General features: G+C 32.4%; 2 protein-coding genes across 2 annotated transcripts; both read right to left on the minus strand.

Annotated features, from left to right (window-relative positions):
- Positions 1-1,953, minus strand: LOC105793476 (protein MODIFYING WALL LIGNIN-2). The gene is made up of 3 exons (XM_012622383.1): positions 1,858-1,953; positions 950-1,152; positions 1-319 (listed from the first exon to the last, which is right to left on the minus strand). The coding sequence occupies exons 1-3, from the start codon at positions 1,951-1,953 to the stop codon at positions 1-3; spliced, it is 618 nt and encodes a 205-aa protein (XP_012477837.1).
- Positions 1,954-12,792: 10,839 nt separating this feature from the next.
- On the minus strand, positions 12,793-13,830 carry LOC105793477 (uncharacterized). Its single transcript, XM_012622384.1, has 3 exons — positions 13,738-13,830; positions 13,548-13,644; positions 12,793-13,130 (listed from the first exon to the last, which is right to left on the minus strand). Exons 1-3 carry the CDS (start codon positions 13,828-13,830, stop codon positions 12,793-12,795), a joined length of 528 nt encoding a protein of 175 aa, XP_012477838.1.
- Between the last annotated feature and the right edge of the window lie 1,899 nt (positions 13,831-15,729).

Consider the following 15,729-nt stretch of genomic DNA (forward strand, 5'->3'; position numbering starts at 1 on the left):
TCAACTGAATTGCTGCTTGTTATTAGCATATCCATGCACAAAGCTAGGATTCTCGAATGCGAACTGAGATTGTGCCATGACTATGCAAACTTGATTTAGATTCGGTGCATTGCTAGCATCATCTTGTTTCGAGTTTAGGGTTAGATAATATAAGACTCCGAAGCTCGAACTTAAAGCGGCGTAGACGGCTCCGGCCGCAAACACTCCCGGTTTGATAACATAGCAATAGTAGCGGCCGTCACTCGTAGTTACTTCATCATCTTGGTTATTCAGTGCAATATCTTTTAGCAATAGACCGATAGCTATAATAAATGTGATCCTGCATTTATATGTCATCGGATAATTTAGTCTCTAACTTGCTAACATTTTTATTTTAGTTTTTGAAATTTTTATTTACATTAGTTCTAAAATTTGGTAATTTTTTCAATTTAATCCCTAAATTTAGATTCTGTTAAAATGTAATAACATGACACTTTAATATTGGTCATATCATCACTTGAAAAATTTTAATTACTTTTTAAAGAATTATAATTCCTTTAATATTTTAATAAATTTTATTGTATATTTTAAATTTTATATAATTTTAAAAATATTTAAGTGATGATATGACCTTTTAAGAGAGTGCCATGTCATTATACATTAATGGAATCTAAGCATTTCATGTGACAAATATACATGTATTTGTAATTTGACCCACCTGTTTTAAATATGCTCAATGATAGAGATCTAAGCAGACATTTTATGCCAAAGCTAATGGTAAGGTTGATGAAAGAATCTAATTAATATGATATTGATACGTTGAAAACTCAATTAGAACGTTTTTAAATGTAAAGACTAATTTAGAATTTTGGTAATAGTTTAGGGACTTCCAATGAGATTAACCCATAAAAGTTTAAAAAGAAATTAAGGAAAAAAAAGATAATCTAGAAATAGCATATTTGAAAATTACCAAGAAATAATATAGAAGGTAAGAGCTTTTGTGTGGTTAGAGCTGTGAGATGGATCGGTTCTCCGGCAACAAAAACAGCCAGCGGCGATATTAATTATGATTTTTCCGATCAAAAGCGTTCCAGCTGAGATTAAGCTAAGACCAAGCACAGGGCTCTTGGGATATGAACATTCTCCCAAAACGTCTACTTTAACTTGTGAAGCCTAAAAAAAGAAAAAAGGATCAAAAGACGAGAATATGAAACAAACCCAATACAGAAAATGTAATTAAAACCTTAATATTTACAAATTTGATGTTTTATTTTACGTCAAGTTACCATGTCTAGAGGTGTATTTGAGTCAAGCCGAGCCGAGCTTAAATATTAAAAAATTCGAGTTTAAGCTTGAACTTAATTAATCTTATTTATCAATTTTCGTACTCACATTTGATTAAGCTCATGCTTATCTAAACTCAAGCTCGATAATTACCAAATCATGTTTGAGTTTTTTTAGTCAAATTTGAGTAACTTGCAAGCACTAGTATTTAATTTATACCCCTAACCATGTGTTTTTGGTCGATTTAGTGAAATGTATTTCAATTGGAGTTAATTTTTTTTTATTAATTCTGTCAAATAATTTATTGTAGTTTTTTTTAACAATTTGAATATATATTCTGATAATATATGCGCTTTTTTTTTTTAAATAATACCTAAATCTACATTAACAATAATGTTCATACCAATTGGGCTTATTTTTCTTTAATCGATGATGATATGACATATATTTTACCAACTTTTTTAATAATCAACCAAAATTTAAAAACACAAATAAAAATAGTAATTAAATTATAATAGAAAAAAATTTTAGGGTTCAAGATTTAATTTACATAATGCATTATTTTTTTTATAGAATTTGACCTTTATTTTTTACCTTAACCCTTGTAACTTCAGCAGCAAAGCCAGCGCCTGTTGATATTATCCCCAAAAGGACCACCACAGAGCATAAAATTATTCCCTTTTTCTCCATCTCTTCTTCTATCTCTTACACTTTTTCCTGGAAAAAAAATTGAGATTTTCTGTTTGGCTGATGAGAAAGGGAAAATATGTTAACTAGGAATAAGGAAAAACCGTGCTGATTCTGAATATTGTCAATGACGGGTCCTTATGCAAATATTTATATAGGGTTTTCGGCAAACACGTTATATCAAAGTAATTATTTATTTAATGTAAAAATATTTTAATGGCATTATATATATTCTTGTTGTTATTAGGGTAACGAAATGAGATAATTATTTTTCTTAGTACGTGGGAATGAAATAATTATTTTTTATAATAAATGTTAGGGTCAATCTAGAAATTTTTACTGGGATGGAATTGAATTATAAAATATTGGAAGGTCAAAATATAATTTTATCATTTATTAATTTATGATTTTATCAGTTTTTAACTTATAATTTCATTATTTATGAAAGGACTAAATTACAAAATTTCTATTTCTAGAGGCCAAGGGCCTATGATCTGCCTCCTTAGATTCTCCTCTGATTTATTTTGAGATTAAAACATTGTGTTATTCTGATGGCAATGTTCTTTAAATCAAATCGGTGATTGAACCAGTTAGGCCAACGGTTCACCGATTCGATTAAAAAATTATTAAAGATTCAAAAAAATAAAAATAAAAAAACAAGAAATCCGGTTCAATCGTCTTGTTCAATCAGTTCGTACCGTTCCTGGGTCCCCCGGTTCAAAACTCCTCTCCGGACCAATACCCTGGCAAGTTCTTGATCCAACTGGTCTGGCTAGCCGATCAGTACCAGTTCAAAAAACAGTGATTGACGAAGTCTTAACTCACAGGGGCGAATCTAAAGGGGGCAGACAGGGGCCTTGGCCCCCTTCAAATGGAAAATTGCACTTTGCCCTCCAAAATGAGGAAAGTTATGTTTAATCCCTTAAAAAATAATGAATAATATAATAATACATTATGTTTAATCCCTTTAAAAAAATGTTATTCAATTCCGATCCCTCTTAAAAAAAATTCTAAATTCATCTTTGTTAACTCGATTGACATTGTTATTATTATAACAACTTTGAAATATGTGACTTCGAACCCACTTAAACATGTAAGATTCTCACTTGGTTAATTAATTTTACTAAGCAGTTCGGTTTTACATTTTCTTCTTTCTTTATAAATTTTTAGCAGATAAGTCCTAATGTCCTATATATTGTATTATCTTCGTGTCTTCCAAGGCCATGCAACTGTATATAGTTGAGCAAAGGTCAACCTTAGATATCATCTTCTTATTATTCTTTTAATTTACCGATTACTTTGATAGAGTTGACTTGTAAAATTAATTAATCAATTTCCAATAATAGTAAGAATCAATCAATTCAACTGCTTACGCCATTTTGATGATTTAAAATTTTAAAAATTTTAAAGAGTTTAAATGAAAAAGAATTATTTTAGGGGAGACCGGGACTGCTGTCAGCCCCCTTAGTTACGCTCTTGGTTAGGGAATTGATAAGTGTCCTTCAGATATATAATTAAATATTAAAAAAATAAAATACTTGACAATTTTTTAAAGCTGATTATAGAATAAAATAAGTAGTGTACCAAATATTAACCCATTAAAAAACCCCTTAAAATTATTAATGCATCAAAACAGATCAAACAAGCATGGACAAGGTTTTAAATTCTGATATTAATAGAATTATGGTCGCTTGTTTTCATAAACTAGAAAGCATGAAGTTGGTGGGAATCTAAACTTGTTAATTGCTTTGAATTGTTTATGTTGAATGGAAGTGTTTGACTCTAGTAAGTATTTCAATTCTCGTGCTTGATTGTAGTGGTTATTTTGGTTTTCATAGTCTAAAATTAGTAAGTAAAGTAAACTATGAACGCATAGGATTGTTTACGCATTTTGGATTTCTTATGTTTGCGAAGTCTAGCTCAATAAAAGTGAATCATGTCCCATCACTCTCCAAGTAATGAGATCTCACTTTTGTCCTAAACACTAAAACACTCCCTTCTAAATTTTCTCCGCAATAAATATAAATTGTTTACAACAATTACATTTCACAAAATAAGTTCGTCAATGAACAATACAATTCTCTCTATAATCTCATACAAAATCTATACAAAATAATAGCAACTACAAAATAGTAAAAAGAAAGCAATATATTAATAAAGTCCAATATAAAGTGAACTAATGGAGATTCGCTCTTTAAAAAGTCTTCAATACAATCTTGATCTGTTCTCCCATAAAGCAATGGTGTAATTAATTGATCCGAGCCAACTCAATCTCTAAAGATAATTACATTAAAAAAATACTTAAATGTTTTTTAGGGAGAAGATAAGTTGATGAGAGAATTCATTGTTATAACATTTAAATTATTTTATTTATTTTTTATGTGCATTTATCACTACACCAAAAAGGGTTATTGGCGGCGATTTAACCAAAAATGCCGGGAAAATCAAGCAGTAGCGGCGATTATATCCAAACGCCGCAAAAGGTAAGCAATAGCGGCGCTTCTCCTAAAACGCCGTAAAAGATCAAGCATTACCGGCGCTTTCGGGAAAAGGCCGCAAAAGAGTTAAGGAAAACGGAGTCGTTTCCTTGTTCAGCTTGACGGACATTAGTGGCGCTTATCTACAAACGCCGCTAAAGATCTATCAATAGCGGCACTTAATGTAAAACGCCGCTAAAGGTAAGGAATTAGCGACGCATATGAAAAAACGCCGCAAAGAAGTTGAGCAAAACGGCAACATTTTATTTCTACGCTTTAGCAGAATCAGCGGCGTTTTTTGACAAACGCCGGAAATGATTGAGCATTAGTGGCGCTTATTGAGAAATGCCGCAAATAAGTTAAGCAAAACAACGTTGTTTTCTGTTGAGGTATAGGGACATTAGCGGCGCTTTCTATAAAACGCCACTAAATGTTAGGTAATAGCGGCGCACGTAAACAAACGCCGCAAAAAAGTTGATCAAAACGGCAGCGTTTTGTTTCTTCGCTTTACTTGATTTAGTGGCGTTTTTTTAAAAACGCCTCAACTTTCAGTCTTTACCGGCGCTTTTCCAAAAGCGCCGCTAGTAAGTTAAGCAAAACAACGTTGTTTTCTGTTGATGTATAGGGACATTAGCGGCGCTTTTTGTAAAACACCGCTAACGGTTAGGTGATAGCGGCAAATGTAAACAAACGCTGTATAAAGTTGATCAAAAACGGCAGCGTTCTATTTCTTCGCTTTGCTTGATTTAATGGCGATTTTTAAAAACGCCGCAACTTTCGGTCTTTACCGGCGCTTTTCCATAAGCGCCGTTAATAAGTTAAGCAAAACGACGTTGTTTTCTGTTGAGGTATAGGGACATTAGCGGCGCTTTTTGTAAAACGTCGCTAAAGGTTAGGTGTTAGCGGTGCATATAAACAAACGTTGCAAATATGTTGATCAAAATGGCAGCGTTTTATTTCTTCGCTTTGCTAATAAGTTAAGCAAAACGACGTTGTTTTCTGTTGAGGTATAGGGACATTAGCGGCACTTTTACACAAATGCCGTTGTATATTAAGCATTAGCGCCGCTTATTTGTAAACGCCACAAAAAGTTGAGCAACACAACCTCTTTTTTTGTTAAGCATTAGAGGCATTAGCGGTGTAAGGATCATGGTTTATTGTTTAAGGGTTCGATTTTAAGGGTTAGGGGTTTAAAGTGTATAGTTTATGTCTTATGATTTAGGGTTTCCTAACGGATAGAGGTTAGAGGTTAAGGGATTACGATTTATGGGCCATGGTTTAAGGGTTAGGGTTTAATGTATAGGTGTTACGGGTTAAGGGTTAGGGGTTTAGGGTTTATAGTTTATGTTTCATGAGTCAAGGTTTAGGGTTTACGGGTTAAGGGTTTAAGGATTATGGTTTGTGCATGGGTTATGGTTCAAGGGTTGGGGTTTAAGGTTAAGTGTTTAGTGTTTAATGGTTAGAGTTTAAGGTTTAGAGGTTAGGGATTAAGGGATATGGGTTTAGGGGTTAGGGTATAAGGGCTGAGTTTTAAGGTTTGTGGACTAGGGATTATGGGTTTAGGGATTGGTGTTTAAGGGTTAGGGTTAGGGTTTAGGGTTTAAGTGTTTAAAAGTTCAAGGTTTAAGGTTTTAAGGTAAATGGTTTAGGGTTTTGATGTTAGAGGTATTGAGAGTTTAGGGTTTAAAATAATTAGTGTTTTTTTAATTTACATATTAAATAATTTATTATATAATTGTTCAAAACATAATATTAATTTTATTATATTAAAATTTATATTACTTAAATCTACAAAAAATAGATATTTAAAATTGATATGAATTATGTAAAAATTAAATATAAAATTGTAAAAATATGGGAAGATTAGTGGAGTTTGGATATAAAGTGCCACAGTAAGTAGGCAATAGTGGCGTTTCTACCGAAAACGCCGCTAGTAACTATTAAATTCTTTCAAAACGGCCAGTTTATCTTCAGGAATTTAAGGTTTTTCTGGCGTTTTTTGTTAAACACCGCAAATGTTATGCAATTAGTGGTGTTTTTTTATTAGTGCCACAAAAATTGGAATTTCAATTTCACTTAAACGTTGTCGTTTTACTTAATAGTGTATGCTGTTCCAATTCTAAAACTCCCCCAACCCGACTCTCCTTCCATCTTTCTTCTCTTCTGAAAATCCCTAGATCTTTCACCCCTTCAACGACGATTTCCCCTCTTCTCGGTCGAATATCGCTTCTCGTCTGGGTTGACTGGTAAAAATCTTTCAAAATCCCTAATTTCTCCGTTGACTGGGTATATGGCTGTTCATTTTTCTGTTTGATTTTTTCTTTCTCTAATGCCCACTTCGTTTTTCCTTTCTCTTTAAGTTTTGTGTTGCTTCTGTTGCTATCTGTAGGGTATTCAACTTGGGCATTCCAATTGTTGCTCTTATTTTCTACAAGTGAAGTCGTCTGCTGTTCATTGCAGTTAAGGTAAATTCGTTTTCTGTTTCTTGTATTATTCGGTTTGTTGATGTTTTCTGGGTCTTAAATCTAAGTGTTTATGTGGTCTGACATATATTTTAAATATGTAATTTTTACATACCTAATAAAATTAAAATTAATGCTTAAAATAGGGAAATGCTTTTGATGAAATAAAATAATTTATGATTGAATACCTTCAATCCTGTTTCATAGCTGAAAAATGTTATGGATTGTGTATGTCCAAAAAGGTTTTTTTGTTCGGTTCGTTTACATTATACACGCTTCAAAATTTTATTTAAATGAAGAATAAAAATCTAATTGTTCATAATTTACAGCCCTATATACAGACAGTATTGTAGAAGAAAATGCTGCATGTCTGCACATGCGTAAAGGAAATTACTTCAAAGCACCAGTTTAATTCTCTTGGAGATTATAGGATTATATCTGGAATTAAGAATAGAATAAGCACTTTAGATAATGTGTTCATTTAACTAAACATGGGTGGAGTTTGGTGAAAGATAAACTTTAGGAGAACTTGTGTTTGGACAATCATTTTGAAGTGGGGAGAAGGTGATGAGAAAAGTTACGGGTAAAATGATGGTGATGTAATTATTGATTAAAATTCAAACCCCATAACTATTTTTTGTCTGTAATCCCTTTCATTGAAGGATAATGAAACATGGATGCCTAAGTTGATAGCAACAGCTAGCTGTTCTTAACCTTGTATGCCTTTAGTTACAACTTTTGATAATGTTGTATATCGTGTTTAGGTTCCTATCCAAATTAAAGTCTTACTGCCGCAACAAGCCTTATCCAGAAGGATCGATTGCTGAAGGCTACTTGGCAAAGGAATGTATGACCTTCTGTTTAAGATATTTGGAAGATGTTGAAACAAGGTTGAACAGAGCAAGTAGAAATGCTGGACTCACGGATCATAACTTCGCCGATACTTATTTGTTCCAAAGTTTTGGAGAACCAATCGGCAAAGTTGAAATTGCAGAATTAGATGATTTATTGGGGGTACAAGCACATCGATATGTTCTGTTTCACCACGAATCAATGGAACCATTACGGAAGTAAGTTCTAGAAATTTGATAAATATTCATCAATTAAAAATTATTTATCTTCTAACAAAGTGAACATTTTTTTAACATAGTGAGTACAAACAAATATTGAGATCTCGTTCGCGCTCCCGAAGAACACAACATCGAAATATCAATAAGTTGTTCACAGAATCTTTTCATGAATAGTTGAGCCAAAAGGTATGCAATTGGAGCTTTCATTGACAAATAATAATGTTTTCTCATAACATTTTTAATTACTCAGTTTACTTTCCATTCAATAGGTTTGGAGTGGGATGAACGTCAAAGACGAAGTTAAATGGCTTTCCCAAGGTCCAAATCGAGTGGTTAAAAGATATAGTGCGTTCCTCATCAACGGATTCAGATTTCATACAAAATATCGCGAGAGATTGAGGAGAACGTAAAATTGTGGAATAGTTGTTAATTCCTAAATTACAAGTTATGCTAGTGCTAGGGATAATAATCCTGTCGAGGGAAATGTTGAATATTTCGAACTTCTTACTAACATAATTGAGTTGGATTACTACGGCAAATGGAAAGTTGTCTTATTTCGAGGTGATTGGGCCGATGTTAATACTGCTCGTGGAATTAAGCAAGATCAACTTGGTTTTACAATGGTGAACTTCGCTCGATTGATTTACACAGGATAGCAATTGATTGATGCGCCGTATGTATTTTCTTCTCAAGTCAAACAAGTTTTTTACTCAAAAGATCCAACTGATGAGGGTTGGTACGTTGTACTCCGTAACATCCCTAGAGACTTGTTTGACATGGGCAGTGGAAATAGAGATAACATCGACGACAGATCACAACTTTGCCTTTTCTAGAACAAAACTTAAACGAAAATATCCCTAGTACTAGTACACAATTTCAATGGGTCCGCCAGGATACGGATGGAGATATTTACGAATTTTGATGTAGTAAGTTTTTACGATTTTTAATTATATGTAATATCATAATATAAATCTTGGTCTTATTATATATTTCAACTATTTTATATGTGCTATTATTATTATAATTCGTTATTAAGTTTTTAACTATTTTATGTGTATTGCAGATAAAATGCCTAGAAGAAAAGTGCGAGATCTAAGCATTGTTCAAAATACTCCAAACTCGACAGAAACAAATAGTGAACAACAGACTGCTATTGGATCTTCGAATGTTCCGATTACACCTGACGAACCTACAGAAATTCAAAGTAATTTAACATTTAATTTACATGCGTGTTGACTTATTGTTTATTTATTTTTAAAATTCTTATATTATAATATAACATTTTTAGCTGAAAGTGGTGGGGCGCTTACGAGTTCGATGGCGTCGCTACTTAGGGATTTATACTGAGTTAGATCCATCGAGCGTGTCAAAGTATGCGATATGATTTTGGTCACTGTTGGATCGAAGCTCGACTTTTAGCAGGATACTTGGGCATTCTAGCACGAAATGCAAATATGTTACCTATCAACTACGAGTCATGGCATAAAATGCCCGACAGTAACAAAAACCAAGCTCTCGATAATATTAAGGTAATAAAACGTTAATGTCATTTATAATACTTGGGTTTAAGTTTCACTTATATTTACTTCCTTAACTTGTGTTTTTTGTAGGCGAGGTTTGCTTTAGAGGTCTCGGAGACTTATGTAAAGAAGGTATTGGGAAAAAGATGGAGAGACCATAAAAGTACTTTAAAGAAAGATTATTTTAAGACAAAAACAACCCTCGAAGAGAAATTACAAAATGTCCCGCCGGGAATGTTGAGGTACCAATGGGAAGAGGCGGTTAGATTTTGGAATTCGAAGAAATGAGAGGTATGATGTACTTCCAAATTATTGTAATTATTTTGGTTTATAGTTTTTACTATTTACGTACTAATAATTTCATAACGTAGGATCGTGAACGAGTTGGAAAAAGTAGCAGGCAAAAACAGAAATTCACTCACACAGCTGGGTCGAAAAGTTTTGCTTGTGTAACTGAGGCTGAGGTATTTTGAATTTTTTAATAGTGTCAAATATTTATTACTTTCTATTAAATAATATTTTTACTACTATTTTGTAGAAACTGTCGTCCGGTCAAAAAGTTAGACGCCTTTAACTTTTTGACATTACACATAGGAAGAAAGATGGATCTCCTATGACTCCTGAAGCTGCAGAAATTATGGTACGTTTGCTTAATACAATTTGAATTTTTTTAATTATTTATAGTGTTTATTTTCTAATGGTTTAATTTATTGCCTGTAGTGCAAATATTGTTAAGTTATGTTGCATTTGTTTTTTTAATATATATTGCGTTCCTAACTATGTGATTTATTTATTAGGAAAAACTAAAGGATAAAAAGGCGGAGTATGAAGCGATTGCTTCCAGTGATAGTTCTGTTCATATTGACGACATTGATAACAGGATTATTACTGAAGTTTTGGGTCCTGAAAGGTATGGTCGGGTTCGATTTCAAGGATATTTTGTTAACCCAACCCAATACTTTGGATCCAGCTTGCAACAATACATGCCTTCAGGGAGTCAGGCACAAGCTGAAGTTCAGAGGTTAAGAGACCAGATGGCTCAGATGCAAGCGACCATAGTTGAGCAAATTACACAACTTAAAGCGGAGGCAGCATCGAGAGAAGCTGAAGTTCAAAGAAGATATGAAGAACTCCAACTACAACTTAAAGCAGATGCAACAGCGAGAGAAGCTTAAAGCAGATGCGGCAGCGAGGGAAGCAGAGGCAGCAACGAGAGAAGCAAAGGCTGCAGCGAGGGAAGTAGAGCAGAGTAGAAAGTACGACGAACTTCAATAGTAGCTTCAAAATATGATGAAGATGTTTCAGAAGTCGCAACATCCGCCGTCTTAGACTATTGTGTAAATATTTTTATCATTTTAACTTTTAAAATTTGTGTAAGATTAATATGAATTATATTTTATTTATTGATATTTATATTATATATTATTCGTTTAATTTTAAATATTATATAGATTTATTGCTTTTGGTTGGTTTAGATTTGGTTTATTTGGATTTGTTATTACAGGAGGGCTGAAAATATGAAAAATTTTCTTTTACAAATCTGCCAAAATTAGTGGCGTTTGTGGCAAAAGTGCCGCTAAAAGTCATGATCTATAGCGGCGTTTGTGGAAAAAGCGTCGCTCTATAGCGGCGTTTGTGGAAAAAGCGCCGCTAAAGGTCATGGTCTATAGCGGCGTTTTTGGGAAAAGCGCCGCTAAAGGTCATGGTCTATAGTGGCGTTTGTGGGAAAAGCGCCGCTAAAGGTCATGGTCTATAGCGGAATTTTTCATGACCTTTAGCGGCGTTTATTTCTAAACACGCCGCAAATGTTAGTGACGCTGTCAATAGCGGCGTTTTTTGCGGCGCTCAAATACATTTAGCGGCGCTTAAAGGCCTAAAAAAATGCCGCTAAAAACCTGTTTTGGAAAAACCATATTGTACTTATGAACCAAATATATGCCATCATGGACTACACATTTTCAACATCGTTTACTTGGAAAAACCACGTGAACCACACTTAGCAATCGAAACATGCAAGAGACTCCATAGGTAGCAATGTTCTTACACGCAAGGCTTTCATATTTTACACAAAAACATCCTTCCCAATCTCACTTTAGGGGAAGAAATTCTTTAAACTTATACGTGGCTAGTCAACTAGCAAAATTTTACATGAACCAATCAAATATATTAAAAATAGAGAAAATTTATTTAATTGGTTTTTAGTTGGTCCATACCGGTTTGAGGGTCAATTGGTTCAACCCCTTTCTCTAGACTAATACCCTAATTGATTCCCAGCTCAACTGATCCAAACAATTAATCTAATTTTGAAAACAGTGTATTCATGCCATCTGTACGATAAGCCTACACCTATTTACCATTTGGTACCCATGTTTTAAATATGTTTCACGCTATATTTTTGTTAACATTTGATTAGAGCAAAGCCTTGTTTAATAACAGCTGGTTCCAAAGTTCATTTGAACAAGACACGAAACAATCAAAGGTTCCAACAAATCACAATCCAACCCCTTAATAATAGGGACTACAATAGCAAAAACAATATACTAATAAAGTCCAATATAAAATGAATTAATGGAGATTCACTCTTAAAAAAATCTTCAATGTAATCCGGATTGGTTTTCCACAAAGCAAGGGTGTAATTGATTAATCCGAGCAATTCTATCTCTAAGGATCATTGCATTAAAAGGAACTTTTCATGAGTTCTTAAGTTCTTTTAGAGAAAGACTTAATTGGTGAAAGAGTTCATTGTAAATGTACGAAAGTGAGATGGTAACAATTTAAGGATTAATTGAGCTTAAATTATAAATTTGAGTGAGAGTTTATAAATGATTTTTCATTAATACCTCGTGAGCGTAGATTGTTGAACCAAATTGTGTAAACATTTGCTTATGTTTAATTATTCTAATTTTTTCATTTATTGTTTCTCAAATTAACAAAACAAGATATTATATGAAACAAATATATGAATTAATTATGGGTTAATTATAGGATGAATATTTGGTATACACAATGTATTTTTATTCCACAAACAGTTTTAAAAAATTAACATATATTTTTTTAATATATAAATTTTGAATATTTTAGGACACTTGTCGACATTTGCTTGTGGAAACTAAAAACTTCACTGGTAGTGTATCAAATATTTTCCCTTAAATATATCCCATTATTAATCAGTACTATAAATTTCATATAAATGTTAATTTAGGGTATACCCTTTTATATTTAACCCCCAAATGCTTCACAAACCATAAACCACCAAATTGATTTCAAGGCTAACACAACCACCACTGGAAAAGCCCTATCAAGTGTTTTCCGATCAACTGAATTGCTGCTTGTCCTTAGCATCTTCATTTACAGAATCGGGATTCTCCAATGGGAACTGAGGTTGTGCCATGGTTATGTCACCTTGAGTCGGAACCGGCGCTTTAGCGTCTTCCTTCCCTTTCGAATTTAGGGTTAGATAATACAAGATTCCGAAAACCAAGCTTATAACAGCTAAGACGGCTCCGCAGGCGAAGAGTCCGGGTCTTACAAGAGAGCAGTATTCCCAGCCGTTCATCACAGTCGCTTCCTTGTGTTGAGCTTGGAACGCGGCAGCTTTTAGCAATAGAGTGAGAGCTAAAATAGATGTGATCCTGCGTACAATATGTTCATCTGTTCTATCAAATAAATTATCAATTATTCATAAAAATATATATTAAAAGATAGAAAAAATGGGTTCAATCTCTCTCTCTGAATCCATACCTCAACCAGTCTAATTCTGAAAACCGTGTATCCGTACAATTCATTCGGTAAGTCTACAGTCTACACTTATTTACCATTTGACACCTATGTTTTAAGTATGTTTCACATTATATATTTGAAATAACCTTTAACGATTAAGCTAATAATGAAAGACTGATGAAAAAAACTCGACTGGCACCATATTAACTTTGAACTCCAATAAAAGATATTTAAGTTGAGGAACCAATTACCAATAAATAATATAGAAGATTAAAGCACATTTCTGAGATTGACCTGTTCTTCTTTTGCAGCATAAACAGCCAGTGGAGAAATTAAGGATCATTTTACCGATCAAAAGCATTAGGGCTGAAGTTAATCCAAGAACATGCGATGGGCTCTTTGGATATGTACATTCTCCAAAAGCATCTAAATGAACTTGTGACCTCTAAAAAAAATAAAACAAGAATATTTTTAATAGAGAATACATAAAATAAAAAACCCTTAAAGTTCACAAATTTGAATTTTTTTTTTTTTTTACCTTAACCCTTGTAGCTTCAGCAGCAAAGCCAGTAATGGCTGATATTGTCCCTAAAAGGATCACAACCAAACATATAATACCCTTTTTGTCCATCTCTTACACTTTCCCGGAATAGAAATAACCTGAGATTTTCTGTTTGGATGATGAGAAAAAGCTGATTGTGAATGTTGTTTGTAGTGGCTTTCTTTTGCGACGTCCTCATGCAATCTTTATAGGGGTTTTGGCTAACGTTATATATTATGTTAAAAACATATTATATCAAAGTAATTATTTATTTAATGTTATAATTTTTTTGGCATAATACCAAAATTAATTCTCAACGTTTACATCTTTTATCAATTTAGTTCTTTTTTTAGTTAAATTTAATAATTAACTTTTCAAAAGAGTCAAATCGTATTTTTTTGGAAATGTTAACTAAAATGTTAATTTTAATGATGTTGGCTGACGACTCATGTGATAATTCATATACCTTTCATGCTAATATGACACTATTTATTTTATATCTCACGTCAATAAATAATTTAAAATATAAATATAAATATTCATTAAAACAAAAGAAAAAGAAGACTAGAATTCATTTTAAAATGTTTCTTAATTGTTTTCAATAACTTAAAATTGATTTTAAATAAATATGAATGTGTTGATATGAATTGTTAATGCTTGATATTTATAATATCAACTAAAATAGAAATTAATTTGAACTACTTTAGTAACAAATATAGTGTCTCGTACTCGAACTCAATGATTGAATCGGGTATGAATTATTAATAATTTTTTTCATATTATTTTCATCTTTTCCAAGGCCATACAACTGTGTATAGTTCACCCCTAAGCTTAGATATCATCTTATTATTATTTTCTCTTGTAGTTTGCTGATTAGGTTGATGGAGTCGGCTTTTAAAATTAAGCCAAAAAATTTATGGAGAACCCAAGAAAATACGTTTTCTTCCATTGGTTTCTTATGCAAAAGAAACAATTAAAGATTTCTCATATTTAATGATATGCATTTTCCAGTCCTGGTATCAATCAATGGAACGTTTATAGGGCAAAATACCAAAAAAAAATCACTTTTTTTTAAAATTTATCGAAATGGGCCCAGTATTTTATTATTTACCGGAATGAACCATTTTTCCCTAAATCGCGTCCACGTCAGCGCGAAGTCAGGGGACTGTCAGCAAACCGCTTCCACGTCAGCGCGCTTTACTGACGTGGCAACAAATCGCGCTTACGTGGGAGCATTTTATTGTTCTTTTATATGTTTTATTAACCGATACATATATGAACCGATGCATATTGATTGTGTATTAACCGTGTGTTATAATTACATTAGAAAATAAGCCAAAATTCACTCCCAAAGTTTGCCTCATTGACCATTCGGGCTTTTATTTATTATTTAGAAAGTATTAGTGGTAGAAATTAAATTTTTGAGGAATTATTTTAATTACGTGTAGAAGTAAATATTCACGCCGCGGCCCAATTAGCATTTTGTTTGGGATTTAATAGAAGAGTGATCAAAAATGATTAAAATTTTTAACGATAGTACTTAAATTGATAAAAAAAAACTAAAATTATTAAAATAAGAATGTAATAATTTTATAGTAACCATCTGCATAGTTTACCCTTTTTTTCTTTTAATGTTCCACACAACGGTCTAGGTCACGGTTGTATATCAATCGGTATATATTGTTTCGACTCTAAATTGATGTTAAGTAGGTAAGCTTTTGGTTCGATCAAAATTTCATTGTATATCATTTTAGTGTTTTTCGATCTATTTTAACCAATACCAATATGAATCAATGCATATTGATTTGTACCAATTGATAAAAATTTTAATATATTTTGTCTTAATCATAGAATTACAGTAGAAAATAAAATATAATCATTAAAAGAGTTATTAAACTTAATTAATATTTTCAATTTTACCAAAGCATTTTTTGAATTATATATTTGCATATAAATATATTTATTCACATGTATATATAATAAATATTC

The sequence above is a fragment of the Gossypium raimondii genome, chromosome 8, assembly GCF_025698545.1.
Source record: "Gossypium raimondii isolate GPD5lz chromosome 8, ASM2569854v1, whole genome shotgun sequence".
In the NCBI taxonomy this organism is placed as follows: domain Eukaryota; kingdom Viridiplantae; phylum Streptophyta; class Magnoliopsida; order Malvales; family Malvaceae; genus Gossypium; species Gossypium raimondii.

Bases quoted from the DNA above. Each gene is read 5' to 3' on its own strand.
- LOC105793476 (XM_012622383.1), bottom strand. From the start codon at position 1,953: ATGGAGAAAAAGGGAATAATTTTATGCTCTGTGGTGGTCCTTTTGGGG. The intron at 1,153-1,857 runs GTAAAAAATAAA...TTCTTTTTTTAG, and splicing joins CTGAAGTTACAAGGGTTAAG to GCTTCACAAGTTAAAGTAGA. The intron at 320-949 runs GTAATTTTCAAA...ATATAAATGCAG, and splicing joins ACCTTCTATATTATTTCTTG to GATCACATTTATTATAGCTA.
- LOC105793477 (XM_012622384.1), bottom strand. From the start codon at position 13,830: ATGGACAAAAAGGGTATTATATGTTTGGTTGTGATCCTTTTAGGGACA. The intron at 13,645-13,737 runs GTAAAAAAAAAA...TATTTTTTTTAG, and splicing joins CTGAAGCTACAAGGGTTAAG to AGGTCACAAGTTCATTTAGA. The intron at 13,131-13,547 runs GTAAAATGATCC...TTGATAGAACAG, and splicing joins AGCCCTAATGCTTTTGATCG to ATGAACATATTGTACGCAGG.